The sequence below is a fragment of the Rutilus rutilus genome (genome assembly GCF_951802725.1).
Source record: "Rutilus rutilus genome assembly, chromosome: 22".
NCBI lineage: Eukaryota > Metazoa > Chordata > Actinopteri > Cypriniformes > Leuciscidae > Rutilus > Rutilus rutilus.
In genome coordinates this window covers 3848110-3868904 of record NC_140227.1, presented here as the reverse complement: position 1 = coordinate 3868904, position 20795 = coordinate 3848110, and the positions used below count along the sequence as shown (strand labels likewise).

Genomic DNA, 20795 nt, shown 5'->3' with positions numbered 1-20795 from the left:
CAATTTTGCACCCGTTCACACCGCCAGCAACACGCAGCGACATAATCCCATTCATTTCAATGGAGCGCTGGCGACTTCCGGCGACACGAGCGACAGTGACCGTTGGCGACAGAATGTGGGCGTGTCAAGTGACGCGAGATACGCGACAAAAGTTGAGAAATGAGAAGCGTTTTTTGCGAGCGACAAGCAATAGAGAGCCTCTCCCCTTCCGGTGGACCACCACGGGACCTTATTTCGGAAAAATATTGTATGGTAGTCAATGACGAGAGACAACAAATATTTTGATCTCGTTTGAATTGTGCCCTGAATTACACATATGATGTTTGTCAATTTAAAAGATACATTTTAAAGTCAAGAAAGTCGCAGTTTGATGTAAAACTGTTGAGGTATAAGACTGTGAAAATACGTAATTACAAAGACTACAAACCCAAAAGGTGCACATGTGACGTCATACCTTTTCTCTCAATGAATGAAGCTAACTTCTGTCATTTTTTTCTATAGTCTTACGTTATAATCATAACGTTACGCCGTCATGCCTGAGTGTTTTGTACCAGACTGCACACATACGAGCAACGGATGGTGACGTACATAGTGCGAGACGAGAGATGTAGTTCATGGAGCGATTTTCACATAAAACTAAATGTTACTCTTCTGTTCTATGACAAACTGCGACTTTCTTGACTTTCATAATTATCTTTTAAATTGACAAACATCATATGTGTAATTCAGGGCAGAGTTCAGACGGAATAAAAAGATAAGTTGTCTCTCGCCACTGACTACCATACATATTTTTTACGAAATAAGGTCCCATGAGCCGGAAGCGGAGGGGAGGGACTTAGGCTCTCTATAGGAAAGAAGCCTTTCAGTGGAGCTCAGCTCACGTCACCGTCTGGAGTGCAGGCAAGACAAGTTCTAGAGCGATTTCACTGTTTTATATGATTTGACTGTAACTAACCACAAACATGGATATAATAAAATGATGCATGGAAAAGAAACTGTCGACAGTCTCAGTGAGTTTAATTCACACATTTAGTTCGAGTGTTGTAATCATACATTTTTTATGATGCAAGTTTGGCACTGCTGCAGTTCATTTTACGTTTCCCCTGCATTATGTTGACTATTAGGGTCAAGAAAATGGATTATTTGTCAAATTCGAATGACGTTTTAGTAATTTATGACAGTATGAGTTAATTTGTTGATTGATCGATCGTTAATCTAGTGAATTATTTAATCTACTGAACACTGCTGTGTGGTAATATAAAAACACTCTCCCAACAGCATACTGTTTCTTTTGAGCCTAATTCCTAGTCAAATTAAAATGATATAGTTGTGATCACTTGTGATGGTGTTTTGTATAGATGTGGCCAGACGTGCAGTCTACCAATAACATTAGAGCAACAGCACAACGAACGTCCACAAGCGACTTCACAGTACAGAGACTAAATTGTATAAAAATGGTGTAATTTTACTTTTACTTGAGTACATTTTAAGTGATGTAGTACTTTTACTCCACTATTTTCCTTCTGTTTGTGGTCGTTACTCGTTACATGCTTGTTTTAATTTTATTTTTATCCATCAACGTGATTGGATCGAGTAATCGGTCTCGTGACTGTCATCAAATCAAATTAAGCATAGAAAACTTTAACCGCCTATTCCTGCTGTGGAAGTGCATTCTTCAAGCATCAATTCAATCCAGATATCAGCGTCTTCCTCTAATATGCTAAGGTACATTTCACATTTCTGCTTACTATGATATTTATATAGGCTGGGCTATCTACAGGGCCTAACATTTGGTGTGAGGGTATTGCGTGACGAGTTCATAATGCGGTGAATTCCCGCTCCCATTTACTTCACAATCACATCCAGAGAGACGCGCGTCACGATCTATGCACTGCCACGACTCTCGCGCTCGCCATGCAGCCAGATTCAGTCTCAGTGCACCTTATGAACCATGGCGTTAACCTGAACTGCGTTTCTGTCAGTGCGTGACTACAGCTCGTTAATAAACAACGTTTTTTTGATTGATCCATTTCACACAATCCGTCTTCATTTGGCAAAAAATGTCATGTTCAACTTTTGTTTTTTTTTGTGTGTGGATGCTGCTGATAAAACAGCTTCGGTGAGACTACAAAGAGACATGCGTTTGTTTGTGTGTGTGTGTAAAAGTATCCCGGATATAACTTCCCTATTTAATGCACAAATTTCCTTACAAATTATATTATCAGCATTACAAGGTGAGTAAATGTAGCCGTGTAAAATGTAAGGGATGATGCCACCCTTCTAGAACAATGTGCATTTACGTTTATATTGTAACATATTTAATGGCATGGAATTACAGTGTAATTAGTGTTAGCTCACTATCTCAGCCTTATTCAGTGCATTAGGTGAGGTACCGTTTTGGAGAGGAATTGGGTATTTTTTCATCTCTATTTAACCCATCTATGCTGATCTATCATATGAGTTTCTAAAGATTTTTTGCACAGTTATGAACATTGATATTTTATGTGCAACAAGCATGCTCAGGCTCAGTGGCCTTTCGCCTCATTTTAAATGCTTTTTTTTTTTCAAACAATATGATTTAAATGGTGATGAATGTACTGATTTGATGCATTTTTAAAAGATAGATGATATTCTTTCTGACAAAGAACAAAATATAATGTGAATTACAGTATGTACAATGTTTTTTTGTTTTCTGTTTTTATTGTAGTGCACAGTGTTTATTATAAGGGGGTAGAATCCGCAGCTCAGTACTCACTACTCACTACTCATGAGTACTTTTAAATAAGCTACTTTTTTACTCTTACTCAAGTCGTTTTTTGGACAAGTACTTTTTACTCTACCTCGCACTACATTTTTTGGAATGTAATGGTACTTTTACTTGAGTATGTTTTTTCAGTACTCTTTCTTTCCACCACTGGACGCCCGTTACCTTGGTCTCCTCGATCTGAACGATGGTGGCCTGGCAGTCTGACAGACTGTCGCTGATGTAGTCGATGTTGGCGTTGAGAACCTCGATCTCCTCGTTCATCTCCTGAAGCACTCTCTCCTCCTCGTCCTCTCTGAAGCCCTCGTTCAGTAACTTCTCTCTCTTGCGTAACAGCGCCTCCTGCTGCATGGACAGCTCCTCGCGTTTCTGAAGACACATTACCACACCGTCTGACCAGTTCAAAGTTACACAAGAATCCCGTACAGGAAAAAGCACGACGTTTCAGGAAGATGACTAATACATGTCGACGTACAATAGAAGAAAAGTAAGTGTAACAATCACCTTGATGAGGCGATCCATATCAGCTTCCACATTAGTGATGGTCATTCTCTGCATCACGATATCCATGATCCTCCTCTCCAGAGACTGCCACTTCTGACGGGCTGTCTTTGAGAAACTTGCGCTCGTTCCCTTTCGCTGGAACTTTTTTCTGCTACTGAAATCGGAATGAAAACACTTTTTCACCTAATTATGGAAGCTTGTTTCCGTCACTGAATAAAGAATAAAAAAATCCCCTCAGAAGTGGACTTTATAACTCGTTTATATCTCGCAATTCTGAGAAATGAAGTCAGAATTATGAGATAAATAGTCGCAATTATCTTTTCAATTGTTTTGTTCCGTGGTGGAAACAAGCTTCCATAGTTTATAGATCTAAGATTAACCATTAAATAAATGATTACATTATCCCTTAAATTAAAAAAATTAAGCAGCGTGACTGTATTCAACATTGATAATAATGAGAAGTGTTTCTTGATTTTTCATTTCATGATTTCTGAAGGATCATGTGACTCTGAAGACTGGAGTAATGATGCTGAAAATTCTAATTATGGAAGCTTGTTTCCGTCACTGAATAAACACTAAAAAATAAAACAATAAAAAAGGTAATTGCGACTTTTTACCTTACAATTCAGACTTTTTTTCTCAGAACTGTGAGATATAAACTTGCAATTCTGAGAAAGTCAAGTCTTTTCCCCCTCAGAAGTGGACTTTATAACTGGTTTATACAGTATCTCGCAATTCTGAGAAATTAAATCAGAATCGTGAGATAAATAGTTGCAATTATCTTTTCAATTGTTTTATTCCGTGGCGGAATAAAATCTTACCATTAAATAAATGATTTATTACATTATCCCTTAAATTTTAAAAATGAAACTGAATTAAAAATGTTTAACATTGATAATAATGAGAAGAGTTTCTTGATTTTTCATTTCATGATTTCTGAAGGATCATGTGACTCTGCAGACTGGAGTAATGATGCTGAAAATTCAGCTTTGATCACAGGAATAAATCACATTTAAAAAAAATGTTTTTAATTGTAATAATGTTTCTCAACATTATTGTCTTCACTGTATTTTTAATGAAATAAATGCTGAGCAGGAGACGTCTTTGAACTCGCTGACCTGGCCAGGTTTCCTCCAGTCCCGTTCCTCTCGCTCTCTCCCAGATATCCGTTCATTTTGGTGTTCCAGTGGCGTATGATGCTGGAAACGGAGCGTGTGGAATCGGGTTCGGAGGATGTTGGTGTGGTGCCGGTGTTCAGCTCTGCTCCCGAGTCCACACTGGTGATCCTGCGGGACACTCGGCCGGCCGCGCGCTCAGACATGGGTTTAGCCAGCCGTCTCAGAGCCGTCACCTCCTGAGTCTTCCTCCGCAACACCATCTCCTGCTGGCGCTTCTGGGACTCTAAAGAGCGGATCTGATACTGACGGAGCACGCAGAGCAGAGGAGAGACTTTAGTCACCACGCTAAACGACTGCCAGAACACACGTTCAGTTGTTAGCCACTCAAACCTCTTGCCGTCGCTGCTCTTTCTTCAGCTGTGCGATTTCTCTGTTCCTCTTCGCATCGATCGCCCTCCTCCTCTGCTGTTCCTCCTTCATCTGCTTCATTAGCGCCACCTATGGGTGGAATGACGAACAAGCACTGTGAGAAACACTGCAGAAGTCTTATAGTTTAGTTCGGGGTTTCAAATCATATTACATTTCTATTATACAATATTGTTGCTAATGAACAATATGAAGGTATTTGGGATTTTTAAATCAATTGTGTACAAACGTATTAACTTTTGACAGAACTTTCATATGTGTTTTGGCTGCACTTATTTCTGGTTCATACAGTTTTATTTTTTTGCATAATGCACATTTTACAAAAGTAAAGTTTGTCATTAAGATTTTTTCCAAAAGTCTCCTCTGCTCACCAAGGCTGCATTACTTGATTAAAAAAGCACAGTAAAAATAATATTGTGAAATATTATAATTAAATAACTGTTTTCTATTTGAATATATTTTTAAATGTAACTTATTCCTATGAATTTTCAGCATCATTACTCCAGTCTTCAGTGTCACATGATCCTTCAGAAATCATTCGAATATTCTGATTTGCTGTACAATAAACATTCCTTGTTGAAAATAGCTTTTTACTGCTTAATATTTTTGTGCAAACCATATGGAAGGTTCAAAAGAACAACATTTATTTGAAATAAAAATCTTCTGTAACATTATAAATGTCTTTACTGTCATCAATTTAATGCATCTATATAAATGCTTATCGCTTTCAGAAAAAAAAAAATCCTAGCGACCCCAAACTTTTGAGCGGTAGTGTATCTCGGTGTAGCCACCTTTCCAATACTTTTAGTACACAGCATAAGTATGCAAACTGGGACATGGTCTACGGTTAAAGGATCATCAACTCATGGGAAAAGTGCTGCTTTTTTAATTACAGTCTTGAAATAAAAAGCCGGCACTGTCTTGATTACAGTCAGTTCTCTGTACAGTTGATGAAGTCAGTGTTAGTCTCCTGATGGCCTCTAGGGGGCGCTGTGTTTCTACAAATAAAGCTCTCAGCGCTCACCTTTGCTTTCTTCATCTCGGTCACCTCAGACTGCAGTTTCTTGAGCTCTCTCTCGTAGCGGCTCTGGTTCTTCAGCAGACGAGCGTGTTCTTTGTGAGCGGCCTGCAGTTTCAGCAGATCTCTGTTCATCTCCTTCAGACGCTTCTCGTACTCGGATTTGATCTTACAGGCTTTCTCTTCAGTGTAGTTCTCCATGGACACTAAAATCACAATGAAAATTGTGGAAGAAATGTTTACTGGGATTATCAAAGTGCCTTAAAAAAAACTATTTGTATAACACAAATATTGCAACTCAACATTTTACAGCAGCGTTCTTTGAAAATGGAATATTGAGGTTGCATTTGTCTGCCACAAACGTCATCAAGGGATGTCTCATTCCAGAAAAGAAAAGTATCAATTATAAAATGTTACTGTTAATCCTTGTGAAATGTAAATTGTTATAATTTCCTTATGACTTTGGAATGTATTTGCTACTTTACTGAAATGAGGCACTAAACTGCCAGAAACGAGTCGTCGTTCCAGTCACACTTCCTGCTGAATCTACATAGGTTTGTATTAATTAAAACAGATTTGCATAATGCTATGTTCTTCATTGGCTGCCGTAAACAACGTCTACTTTGACCCTCAAACACTGTAGTTGTATGTGAGACTGGAAGAGTTTGGTTCGTGTTGTTCATGTGGAGAAGACGCTGTTTTCTGCTGACAGAGCAAATCCACTTTGATGAGATTGATACGGTAAAACCGACGCCATCGTTACTGAGGATCAAGAGCTGAGGAAGATCCAGAGCTGAAATTCAGATATGATAATGAGCGTTTGGTTTCTGACACGCACTGTAAGCGGCCGAACAATCACAACAGTTTACTCTGCTCTGATTGGTCAGATGGTCCAGTCTGTTGTGATTGGTCTACTCTGCTCTGATTGGTCAGATGGCCCAGTCTGTTGTGATTGGTCTACTCTGCTCTGATTGGTCAGATGGCCCAGTCTGTTGTGATTGGTCTACTCTGCTCTGATTGGTCAGATGACCCAGTCTGTTGTGATTGGTCTACTCTGCTCTGATTGTTGTGATTGGTCTACTCTGCTCTGATTGGTCAGATGGCCCAGTCTGTTGTGATTGGTCTACTCTACTCTGATTGTTGTGATTGGTCTACTCTGCTCTGATTGGTCAGATGACCCAGTCTGTTGTGATTGGTCTACTCTGCTCTGATTGGTCAGATGGCCCAGTCTGTTGTGATTGGTCTACTCTGCTCTGATTGGTCAGATGGCCCAGTCTGTTGTGATTGGTCTACTCTGCTCTGATTGGTCAGATGGCCCAGTCTGTTGTGATTGGTCTACTCTGCTCTGATTGGTCAGATGGCCCAGTCTGTTGTGATTGGTCTACTCTGCTCTGATTGTTGTGATTGGTCTACTCTGCTCTGATTGGTCAGATGACCCAGTCTGTTGTGATTGGTCTACTCTGCTCTGATTGGTCAGATGGCCCAGTCTGTTGTGATTGGTCTACTCTGCTCTGATTGGTCAGATGGCCCAGTCTATTGTGATTGGTCTACTCTGTTCTGATTGGTCAGATGGCCCAGTCTGTTGTGATTGGTCTACTCTGCACTGATTGGTCAGACGGCCCAGTCTGTTGTGATTGGTCTACTCTGCTCTGATTGGTCAGATGACCCAGTCTGTTGTGATTGGTCTACTCTGCTCTGATTGGTCAGATGACCCAGTCTGTTGTGATTGGTCTACTCTGCTCTGACTGGTCAGATGACCCAGTCTGTTGTGATTGGTCTACTCTGCTCTGATTGGTCAGATGACCCAGTCTGTTGTGATTGGTCTACTCTGCTCTGATTGGTCAGATGGCCCAGTCTGTTGTGATTGGTCTACTCTGCTCTGATTGGTCAGATGACCCAGTCTGTTGTGATTGGTCTACTCTGCTCTGATTGGTCAGGTGGCCCAATCACAACAGACTGGGTCATCTGACCAATCAGAGCAGGCTCTCAGAAAGGCGGGGTTTAGAGAGACTTTAAATCCTTGATCGAACCGTTTCAGACACTGTGAGAAAAGAGCTGATGCTGCAGTGTATATTATGAGAAAATGAAAGTGTTTTTTGACCTTGTATGCACATAAACCTATAGTAGGAGACTCCAAAACAAAAGTAGGACCCTTTAAAATAGCCTAATAGGGGTTTTAAATATTGCTGTTTTGTCCTGAAATTTTGCAACTTTTTTCATTTAATTTTGACTTTATTCTCATAAAACACTGCCAAATTACAAAAATCACACAAATACATTAAATACAAATACTCACTGAGGTTGTGCAGCACGCGGTCTCTCTCCAGCTGTGTGTCTCTGATCTTGTTCTGAAGCAGAATCAGCTTCTCCTCATACTGGCTCTTCAGCGTGAGGAGCCGCCGCTGGCTGTTCTCCAGCTCATCGATGAGCCTCTGCTTGATCTCGATCTCGCACGTCAGGTCTGCAAGATCGGCCTGCAGGTTCACTGAGAGAGGAGGAGCCGCAGGTTAAAGGGTTAGTGTGAATGAAAGGGGCTCATGGGACGTTTGTAACAAATGCATCCCAGAATGCACCTTTCTCCTCCGAGTCAGAGTCAGAATCCACCAGGCTTTCGTCACTGTCAAACTCTTCCTCCTCCCTGGTCTCCTCTTCCTCCTCATCCTCATCACAGCCGCTCTCCTCGCGATCATCCTCCACAAGGGTATACATGCCATCCTGCAGCACACAGTGAAAATAAAGCAGAGCATTGTTTGTAAAGGTTTTTTTTTCATATATATACAAACTTTTCTTTCATACACAGTAATTACTGTATGTCCATCTCTAAATGTTACAGCTCTAGTCCTGTAATATTAAGACTAAATATTTAAAGAAAATAAGTCACACAGCAGTGTTTTGTTATATTATGACTTTATTCTTGTAATTTTATGATTTTATTCTCATAAAACACTGCTTATAACCTTTATTTTTCTATATTAAGACTTAAAGGGATATCTCACCGCTGGAAAGATGAATGTGTATTTAAATTGGGTTAATTATGTAGTAGAAATGTGAAATTATTTCAGAAGTTGGTGCCTTCTAGACTGAGAAAAGCCAGAAAATGTATTTTTGACTCATGTGGATGAAAGACAACAACTCCCAGAATGCACTTGCTTCGCTGCCCTATGAGGCCCAAGCCAGTTACAGAGGGCAGTATCAGAAGAAATTATACAACTAGGCTACTAGCCGACTCGAAACTGAGAAGACGCCGTTTTATCGTGAGATCCCCCTATGGGCGGGTTGAAGACATGCGGAACGAGCTCCTCCTACTGGCTCTAGTCTCTCGCCTCTGGCCAAAAAAGCCTCAGATGATGAAGCTAAATGAAGATTTTTGCAGACACACAATACAGAAAGCTCTGGTCTCAGGGGGACATGAGGGAGGGAAACACGGTCACTCGAAATACTACTGGGTTTCTACTAATACAAAGCTTAATGCTAATCAGTGAAGTATCGCTTTAACATTATAACTTTATTATTGCAATATTATGATTGATCAAACACTGCTGTACGACTTTATTCTTATAATATTATGCCTTTATTCCCCCAAAAATTACTGATGTATGACATTTTTCCTGCAATATGATTATTTATTTATTTACATTTTACAGCTTTATTCTAAAAAACTTTTTTTATATATTTATATCTCAAAAACGTTATTTTCATAAAACAATATTTACAGCTATATTGTTTTTTTTTCTTCTCATTTACAACTTTATTCCAAGACTAACGTTTCTTAGAAAATTCGAATATAAGTGAAAATTCTTTGAAAGTTCTCATTACTTTATCAAAATATTAAGGCTTTATTCTCATTAAATACTGCTGTATGAAATATCAATTTTAGTCTTGAAATTTAACTGCTGTACCATTACAATTTCATTCAATTTTGTCTTGATTCTGATAAAACACTTCACTTCACTCTCATAACATGACACATTCATTCTCATAAAACATTGCCGTGCAACTTCACAACATGATGAATAATACGATGAATACATCTCCTTTCTCTCACCTCTTCAGGTTCATTATCAGAGTCTCCATCTCCATTTTCTCGTCTCTCCTCATTCTCTCTGCTCAGCCCATTCTCGCTCTTTTCTCCATTTTCTTGAGGATGAAGTTTGGCTCTCTTCTTCAAACCCTTTTCTTTCTCAGGACTAAAAAAAGAAGACAATAGTGAACTATCATTAAAGCTTCAACAGACAAATTGACAGACTGAGAGATGAAATCAATACAGCATTCATTCATTCACAAAAAATAAGGGATCAGGCCATAATTCTGTCAATCTGATGCAAACGTCATTTAATAGTCATGTAATCGCACCACAGGGACCCATTTACCAGGAGAGATTTATCCTGGCGCTTTCTGCTTTTTACCCTTTGCAGGACAGCTGAGACTTCTAGAAGTAATTCTGTAATGATGGGTTCACAAATTACCCATGGCCTCTCTCTCGTTACGACCACATTACAGCTCATCCGAAGAGCGGGACGATCCTGTAGTCATATTCATTATAACAGACAATTTACTGAGGGATACTTGTCTCGATGCCAGCTTGCTGTCCTTAGTTTGAGTCGGTCAGGACACACTGGCACACACAAACACAGAGATAAATCTAATTCTGGCACATTTTACAGCCTCTTATTGGCTCGGTAACATAAAACTGGAAGAGGTCAAGCATATTAAAGTCTTCCAAACGCACAATGTAATAAGACCTCAGCTAATGCTTAAAAACAAGAAATAATAGAATAAAATATTGAAATAAAAGAATAAAATAAATAATAAATCATTAAAACTATCACTGACGCCTCGTGGAGTTTGTTTTGACGCGTGCGCGCTGCACTGAACGGGACAATTCAGAAACGGATTTAAAACAGACCGATGAAACGGAAAAGTATACAGTGCTAACATGAATGATCAAGGTATAATTCATATATTAATATTTTGTATATTTAAAAAGTACAGTACATTTTCATGGTTCAGTGCTTTTTTCAGCACTATTTTATGTGTTATGCTTGTTTTCATTGAGTATTCATTTTAAAAACTATGGCTTGAATCGACCAGCGTGGGCCGACCTGGTTATAGTCATCCGTAAAATCCACTATTGGTCGACCGCTAATATAAATAATTAAATAAATACATACCATACACACACATATACAGACACTTGGTTGCTCCTCAGACCTCACCTCTTCCTCCTCTGATTTCTCTCTTTCTTCTTCAGCCTCTCCACATCTAATTTGGCCTGACGAATCACATCCGTCATCTCTGCATCCATGGAAACCGAGGGGGAGGAGCCTAGAGGGTGTGCTGGAGAGGCCGGGTACGAGGAGCGCGCGGAGAGGCGAGACAAACTGCGCCTCAGAGACTCGTTCATGGCCTCACTCTCCAGCAGCTTAGACCTGAGAGAGAGAGAGAGAGAGAGAGAGAGAGAGAGAGAGAGAGAGAGAGAGATAGAGAGAGAGATTTGAGCCATTGTGTTTTATTGCTACGATAAGACATCCAAATACAAAAATGTCACTTCTATTGTTACCTCAGCTCTTCAATTTCTCGAATGTAGTTCTGGATTAGATTGCCAATCTCCTCATTCGTTTCACCTGGACAAAGAGTGATAGATTTATTTAGCAAAGAAGAAATGACAAGAAATAATGATGTTTGTTTGTTTTTTTTACACCACACCAGCTTCTTTGGCTGTTTTCATGGCAAAAACTATGAGTTCCTAAAATATAAATAATATAAAATTATTTTAAGGTATTATTTTCACTGTATTTACTATAGAGTTATGGTTAGGGTTATGTTTAGGGTTAGTTACTTGTTATTATGAACAATTTACTGTTATTACTATAGTAAGTACATGTAGTAATGTGTAACTACGTCACCTTAAAATAGGTGTTACCAAAGATGCATGTTTCTAAAACTAAATTAGAAATAACTTGGTTAAAAACCTTTTCAAGGGTATCATCAGAAAATTATTTTTTCAGAGGAGTGCAAATAATAACATTTCCAAGAAATAATGAAATGTTGAATAGAGGCCTTCAGTGGCCAACTAAACCAGTTACATCCAGAGTAACTAATATACTCTCTATTTTGCCTTTTTTTACTACTAGATTTGGGAAAATACTCAGCAATGGTGCTGACTTATGAATGTGCACATGGTTTGTCTTAAAGCACATTAAAAACACCACATAAGACATATAAACAACATTAAAAGCTTGACATCTACCACTTTTAAATAATTTATATAATTCACTAATATGTTAAATGTCTAAACAATGCAAGAATAATCTGCAAATAAACAAAAGATATACAATGGAGTTTAATATAGCTAGCACAGACTTGAATAATTAATTAATATCTCGCTGAATAAACTAAACTATGTTTATAAAGGCGTTCGCACTACTAGATTCATTTTGGGATTAATGGTGTTGCCATTGAAACACATACAGTGGTGGTCAAAATTGATGGCACCCCTGATAAATATGATAAAAAATGGCTGTAAAAAATAAATCTGCATTGTTTATCCTTTTGATCTTTCATTCAAAAAATGCACAAAAATCCAACCTTTCATTGAAGTAAAAGAATTGAAAGTGGGGGGTAAATCACATTATGAAATAAATGTTTTTCTCCCAAACACGCTGGCCATAATTGTTGGCACCCTGTTATTAAATACTTTTTGCAACCTCCTTTTGCCAAGATAACAGCTCTGAGTCTTCTCCTATAATGCCTGATGAGTTTGGAGAACACCTGACAAGAGATCAGAGACCATTCCTCCATACAGAATCTCTCCAGATCCTTCACATTCACAAGTTCATGTTGGTGCTCCTTCTCTTCAGTTCAGCCCACTCATCAGGTCAGGGAACTGTGACGGTCATGGCAGAAGCTTCATTTTGTGCTCAGTTACACATTTTTGTGTTGATTTTGATGTTTGTTTTGGACCGTTGTCCTGATGGAAGATCCAACCACGGCCCATTATAAGATTTCTAGCAGAGGCCGTCAGGTTTTGATTTTTTATCTGTTTGTATTTGCTAGAATCCATAATACCATGTATCTGAACAAGATGTCCAGGACCTCCAGCAAATGAATAGGCCCACAACATATAAGATCCAGCAGTATATTTAACCGTAGGCATGGGGTACTCTTCATCCCTGTTTGTACCAAACACATCTGCTGGGTTTGCTGCCAAAAAGCCCCTTTTTTCATTTCATCTGACCATAGAATCCGGTCCCTTTTGAAGATCCAGTCGTGTCTGACCACTGAATATGCTGGAGTTTGTTCTTGGAGGAGCGAGGAGGATTTTTCTTGAAACCCTCCCAAACAACATGTGGTAATGTAGGGGTTGTTTGATCATTTTTTTTTAGGCTTTCTGACCCCCAAGACTCCATTAATCTCTGCAATCCTCCATCTGTGATCCTTGAAGAGTCTTTGGCCACTCAAACTTTCCTCCTCACCATGCATTAAGACAATATTGACACACGTCCTCTTCCTAGCAGATTCGTAACATCTTTAGTTGATTATAACTTCTTAATTATTGCCCTGATGGTCAAAATGGGGATTTTCAATTCTTTAGATATTTTCTTACAGCCACTTTCTGTTTTGTGAAGCTCAACAATCTTTTGCTGCACATCAGAACTATATTCTTTGGTTTTACTCATTGTGATGGATGATTAAGGGAATTTGGCCTTTGTGTTTCCTCATATTTTAACTCCTGTGAAACAAGTAGTCATAGCTGGACAATTTCATGTTCCTAGTCACCCTGGTGTGCTAAAAAAGGTAAATATTAATGGGAATATACATCAGAGATATTTTTCTCATAAAAAATTCTAGGGGTGCCAACAATTATGGCCAGCGTGTTTTGGAGAAAAACATTTATTTCATAATGTGATTTACCCCCCAATTCCAATTATTTTACTTCAATGACAGGTGAGATTTTAGCAAATTTTTTGAAGGAAAGATAAAAAGGATAAACAATGCAGATTTATTTTTTACAGCCATTTTTTATCATATTTATCAGGGGTGCCATTAATTCTGACCACCACTGTAATTCCGTAGTATAATGTGTCGGGTTGTTGTCTAGTTTTTACAGTAATTACGACATGGCCTGAACGCAGCGTCAGAGACACCATCAAGTGTATTTTAGAAGTGAAAGCAAAACTGTTGGGTAACTTAAGGCTGTGTGTCCACCAAAGCGTTTTTACCCAGCCGAAAACACTAGGCGCTCTGCTGAAAACGCCTAGCTATGAGCGCTTGAGAGCGTTTTGCCAGCGTTGCGTTTTTTTCAGTTGAGACACTTTGCTTGTTATGATACAGAATATCCGTGAAAGTGTTACTAGTATCTCATTTCACACATATTTTGTTTCTGTGTTGATTCTATATTAAAATGTCGATACAATGTAATGTATTTTCTCTGGCTCTTGTTTTAAATGATTTTGTTCTGTTAATATGCTTGTTGTTGTCGTCTGTTGACGTTGTACAAGCAGAATGTGGCGGTTGGTCGGTGTGGTATTAGTCCCGCCCCTCCTCCACTGTGATTGGACGGTTGGGTAAAAAGCGACAGTGATGAGCGCTGCGTTTTACCCAAAGTTGAACATTCTTCAACTCCCGGCGACCAGTAAAAAATGGCGAACGCTCAGCGCTTCAGCGTGAAAAAGACGCTCAGCACCTAAAAAAAAAACACGCCAGCCGCGTGAAAAAACGCTTTGGTGGACACACGGCCTAATGGTAAAATAAAAAATTCATTAAATATTCATGATGTTAAAATTATACTAACAACTAAAATGAATATACTGTAACTAACTACAGAAATGTCAATGGTGATGCCCTGTCCAACCAATAGGGGTCCCTCACCAGTCTTGGTGAGCAGCAGGCTGACTCCGTTGGTGAGCAGCTGAGTGACCCGAGTGTTGAGGTGGTCGATGGTTTCCTGCATGGCTTTGACCCGCATACGTAGAGTATCGTTCTCTTTCTGGAGCATCGAGTTCTCCTGAAACAGATCGCTAAAGCCCTCGGATCCGTCGTCACAGGCCACTCGCTTTCCCTGAAACAAACCCAAAGAGCAAAAGACTGAACAACAGAAAGCTAGGCATCAACCTCGTCCTTCCCTAGCGACAGACCCCCAATGCTTTTGTACTCGGCCTCTCTGTCAGGACGGCTCATCTCTCTCAACGCCATCACTGCTAATCGCTAACTTCTTCCAGGGGCCGTTTATCATCCAGGTCAGGCTGAGGCGCTAAGCTACTGCTACGCTCCATTAACTCCAGCGAGATCCCTTGAGCTGAACCATGTTATCATGGCCCACAAGCCCAGCGCTCAGGCTTCCTCATCTCCTGGACTTATTACATCAACAGCTCCAACTGGGTGGCAGTGAGAGAAAGAGAAGAAGTAACAAGTCTAGGCATGAAAGAGTATCACCCGACTCACTATCTACTGTAAGTTCTCTATTTGATTCAGTATCAGAGGAAGTCATTGTTTAGCTGTGTGATGAGAGTTTAATGTCAGCCCGAATTGTTTCCTCTCTAGTAAAATAAACAAGTAATAAGATATCTTGACATTTAAAGTAAATTCTGTCCCTCTAAACTGGTTCCTGCTGCCTACAACATGTCTGTTGTTTTATGTCTGCTATCCTAATAGCTCATGGGAGTCGGCACTTCTGTCTTTCAGACTCGCCCGAAAATGACAAATCTGTCATCATTCTAAGCCCATATGATATCCTCTCAGAAGCAAGAATGAGAGTTGTGCAATTTTGTATGAATTGTATTGGTATGTTTTGTTGGTAAACCGTTCACCCCTAGGGGTGCGAGTAGAGCATACAAAAAGGTACATAGTGGCATTTTACCTACAAACTAGGGCTGCAGCTATCGATTCTTTTTGTAATCGATTAATCTAGCACTTAATCGATCGATTAATCGGATAAAAAAAATTTGTGTGTTTTTATACAACCAAAACAAATAATGCATAACGAAAATGATGTGGCTGTAAAATGATCAAGCATTTGGCTTTTATTTCTCAAAAAAAAACACAAAAAAACCAGAGGTATTTATTCCAACCCCAACATTTGGCTCCAAAACTAAGCCTATTTATTGCAATCTTTACCCATTTAGTGTTTATAAGTGCCAGTGCCAACAATTATATAACAATACAGTTAAGTCAACTTACTGTTAAACATGTATAACATGTAAAACTATGAATACAAACTTAAATAGTAAAGGCCATTTGGCCTTAGTTTTGTCTTCTTAATACAACATTACAAAAAAAGGATTACGCCTTCTGCAAATTACCCACCGGAGAACAAAAATAAATGAAATGAATATAAAATATCAAGCCAAACAGGTACACAATGTATACAATTTATTAAAAAAATAAGTGTAGCTTTGAAAAGGGGAATGTTCTATTGCAAATATGCATTTTGTTAAATAGAAAAAGAACAGCATTTTGTTTTTCACTTAGGCTAGTTGAAGTATATTAGCACGTTTTGTAGTATTATATTTTTTTGTTAATTGAAAATGTTCTATGCTCAATTACTTTGGTAGCCGATTATGTCTTCCCCAAAAGTACGAGTGGATTTGGAGAAGCAGGCTGGTGAGTTTCATTTTTTGTTGTTGTAACTATTTGGCAGACGTGACATAGCCTACAAACAAGGTCTCGCAAAGACTGCAATACAATATTTGTTCCTCCATCACGTCCCGGTGTATACAGTGAATGCATGCTGAAATTATTGTTGCGTGGCTACATAAAAGTTAAAGCATATGTGATGCATTGCCGCAATTGGTCTGACTGGCGTGTGAGAGAGACGAGGGTGCGTGTGTGTGTGAAGGGGTATTTTTGTAGGTAAACCCTCACTATGGATTTCCACCCCTAAACCAAACCTTCGTGTGAGTAGGTCTTACAAAAATGTATGAAAGGGATTATTCAAATTCATGCAAATTCGCAACCAATCCAAGATGATATTTTACAGACAAATTCATAGACATATTATTTGTCGGTAAAATGGCACTATTAAGGACCCTAAACCTAACCCTCAAGAGGTGTGCGAGTAGAGATTCCCAAACTATATTTTTGTACAAATACTTCCAAACAGTCACAAGACTAGATGAGGCCAGATTTTCAGCTAATTATTCATTTTTTCTGTCTGTTCCTCATTCAAATGGCTTCAGCACATCTGAAATATAAGTAATATATAAGTATGGACTACTTCTATGTACTTTATTTCATAATTCTAGGAGCTTGACAGAACCAGTGGCAATTCACTCTCAGTGTTTTGAAATATTGAAACATTCTACAAAATATCTTTTTTTCCACAGAGGAACATTTTATGTTATGGGGGCGAGTAAGTGATGACAGAATTTTCATTATGGGGTGAATTGTCCATTTGAGGGCTTGTGTGTGTGTGTGTGTGTGTGTGTGTGTTCCTCCTCACCGCTTTGTACTCCACCAGCTCCATCTGAAGGCGTGCGATCTCTGCTCGTAAGGCGCTGATCTGCTGACTGGTTTTATCCTGGTTCACGATCACTTTGTTCTTGATGTTGCGAGCCCGGTTGGCGTACTTCAGTGTGTTTAGCGTCTCCATGAAGTCCCGGTCAGAGGGGCTCACGCAGGCAATCATCACGGTACGACTAGATAGATAGATACACAACAGAGGAGAAAGAAAGAAGACAGGAATTCATAAGGGTCTATGAGATCTTACACACACACACACACACACACACACAAGACAGGAAGATAAAACACACAAACAGATGACAGATAAACACAAACGCTCTCATGGATGCGGCTGGGACTGAGCGCCACTGTCTGCAGTCTCTCATGTTTAATTCAATCAACTCCCCCTCTGAACCCACATCATAAGAATATATGTGCAGCCAGTGGCGTCCAGTGTGGGCTGAGTGACCCAACACTGCGCTTCACACACACACACACACACACACACACACACTGATGCAGTGCACTGTGAGCATGCATTAACCTTCAAGACACAATGACTGCACTGTGCACAGCAATGTTTACAAGAGCACGAAAAATCTGAGGCTCGTAAACTAAGAGTGTAAGAACAACTGTTTCTACAACTGAAAGCTTAAAGTCTCATATAGTGAATGAAAATAATTAGGGCTGTTATTTACATGTTAAATTATTCATTTATTATTTAAAAATACATTTTACAATATATTTTTTTAATTATTAAAAAATATTTACAAATGATCACAATCACGCCCCCACACTTATATAAATTCTGTAGAATTTATGTCTGTAAATGTAATGTTATTTACTCAAATGTTATTGAAAACAACAAATATAAAACAAATCATAAAAATTATCCAAATTAATCATGCCCTCTAAATTAAATGCAAATTCTGAAGTAATTGGGGCTGACAAATGATGTTGAGACTAATTATTTAAAAATACATATTAATCATTTTAAAAAAAATTACAAAAATATATAAAACCTTATATGTAAATTCTGAAGAAATTAGGGCTGAAAATTAACTGTTAATACATATTAACAATATAAAAAAAGAAAAATTATAATAAATAAAATATAAATACACAAAATAATAAATAGAAAATAAATAATAACATACACACATATACTGTACGTATAAACTAACTATACTATTGTCCTATGAATGAAATTAATCATGCCCACTGACAATATAAATTCTGTACTAAGTAATTATCCTAAAAATAATCAATTATTTCATGTAAATAAAAGGGATACACCTAACACAATAAAACTAGTTCTTGGTTTGGGTTAAAAGAAGGGATGGTCTATAGTATTTATAATTATCTTAAATTAACATAAAATGTAAAACATATGACAATATGAGTCATGTTGCTAAGTTTGTGGGGACTAAAAGCTGCATAAAGAGAACAATGTATTTTTCATACAACAATAACAAAAACTGTCACGTGAGAAGGTGTGGTAATAATTATATAATTATCATAGGAGGTCCCCATGACAACAAAACTAACAAAGCTGAATACCTGAATAACTTCATAACTTCATAAAAAGACTGTATCTAAAAAAATGTCAAGAATTATGGGTAGGGTTAATCTACAGTGATTATAATTATCTTAATTTAAGAACAATGGTTCCCTAGCATGATACAAAAACCCAGGTGTCCGTGTCTCCACACACTCTCGTATTCTCGTATTCAGAAACAGTGAGCGCAATGAAACTGGCTTTTAAAAGCTGAGCTTAACCTAAACGATTATGAAGATGTGCATATGGGTTAGAGATGAAGAGAGATTGCACAGGGACTGGAAGTTATTGTAATGCGCATGCAGTGACCACCTGTGTGTGTTACACGTACAACTGTGCACGTAAAATTAAGTATACTTTGGGCTTTGTGGTGTTTAAGTGTGTATAGATGCGTATCAGACGTTACCTGTTTCCTCCCAGCGAGTCCTGCAGAAGGCGTGTGAGTTTGGAGTCTCTGTAAGGCACATGACCTGACTTCTTACTCTGATCTCCCAATGCACTGATCACATTACCCAGGGCCAGCTGCCAAACACACACACACACACAGAGAGAGAGAGAGAGACCCGGTCACGCTCCATCGTATGCTGCTATCTAAGATTAAAAGCTTTTAAATAGGCTCTCTTACAAATGAGTAACTAGGCAATAAAAACAATAGAGCTCTATTCGGCTCAGAACAATGGCACTTCTTGGCTTTCCTCCAGGCTTCAGCTCTTCTTCAGAACTCTCTCACAATGTAATTACCTTTAGTTCCCTTCATCTACTCTGACAACTACTCAAACCCAGCAGTAATGAATCGAGAGGAGGCATAACGCGACACGAATATCACACCATGCTTAACACGGAAAAACACGACTCAGCTGAAAGGACCTTCACGATTATGATAATGAAGTCTAGTTATTTAGAAAATCCCTGACAAAGCCAGTTTGTGTGGTTCTAGTGCTCATCTGAGAACTTTCTTCAGTATTTTTCTAGTCAAAGGTTAAAGAGATATGTCACTTAAATACAACACTCATCTCATAAATCATAATCTACTCGCTGTCATGTAGCTAAAAAAATAAACTGCTAGGGAAAGTTGTCGACATCTACTTTTTTTGACCAATTTCGTAATAATAAATTGTTTAATTCCATGATTATTTTAGTATTTTTCCACATTTTGACATTTATATTTTTTATATAAATATACTATAAATATAGTTTGATTCTTTTTATGGCTGTCAAAATGAACATTCATTTTGTGATTATTTTTTTCTTCAGTTTAACATGGTAAAAATTAATTAATGAATTAATTGGTTCATTTTTTAATAGATTGACAGCACTATTATTATTATTATTATTATTATTATTATTATTATTAACATTTTAAAAGTGCAAAGAAATTGTATTTGTTATTTCTTAAATTATTTACTAAAAATATAAATATGTTTGTCTACAAAAGTAATTTCATTTACATAAAGACCAGCGCAATCTACCAAGAGCAGCGCACATTAGGCCTTGTTTACACTGCAGGTCTTGATGCCTTTATCCGATTCTTTCAACTGTGACCCATATCCAATTCATGCGTTTACACTCGCCATACTATCTGAAACATCGCGCATGCTTAAAGTGTTAAAATCTCTTGCACAGATGGACGAACGTTAAACATGCTTGATGCTAGCTTTGCGATGCGAAGTTAGCCGAACATCACCATGATTTTGAGGCGGAGGAGTGCCATATAAAAGTGCCATCACTGCAGCCTGTGCTCATGCTTCAGTTGTTGAGTGCGAGAGAGATCTCAGGACTCGTGGGAGCAGATTCTGTTTAAATATTGGCTTTAGCGAGGAGCGGTCGGTCCGAAATTTTAGGATGAGCAAGCCAACCTTAAATATGTTGTGCCAACGTTTGTCCACATTCCTCTCCTACGACGACACGACGTTTCGTTCCTTCGCAGATGCGCGTCGGGGTTTCTCTCGTCATTAAACCGCAGAG

General features: G+C 38.5%; 1 protein-coding gene across 4 annotated transcripts in view; it reads right to left on the bottom strand.

The window, feature by feature from the left end:
- Nucleotides 1-20795, bottom strand: part of kif21b (kinesin family member 21B) — a 98509-nt gene that overhangs the window by 29575 nt on the left and 48139 nt on the right. For 3 of the 4 annotated variants that reach the window (XM_084394833.1, XM_084394830.1, XM_084394832.1), the window contains exons 7-19: nt 19237-19352; nt 17271-17466; nt 14702-14891; nt 11391-11454; nt 11047-11259; nt 9876-10017; nt 8404-8545; nt 8127-8315; nt 5837-6036; nt 4777-4884; nt 4387-4688; nt 3269-3422; nt 2930-3133 (exon numbers count right to left, since the gene is read on the bottom strand). In XM_084394833.1, the coding sequence (XP_084250959.1) occupies nt 2930-3133; nt 3269-3422; nt 4387-4688; nt 4777-4884; nt 5837-6036; nt 8127-8315; nt 8404-8545; nt 9876-10017; nt 11047-11259; nt 11391-11454; nt 14702-14891; nt 17271-17466; nt 19237-19352 (2220 nt within the window). The remainder of the gene's footprint in view (nt 1-2929; nt 3134-3268; nt 3423-4386; nt 4689-4776; nt 4885-5836; nt 6037-8126; nt 8316-8403; nt 8546-9875; nt 10018-11046; nt 11260-11390; nt 11455-14701; nt 14892-17270; nt 17467-19236; nt 19353-20795) is intronic. The other variant, XM_084394831.1, reaches the window with a different exon arrangement.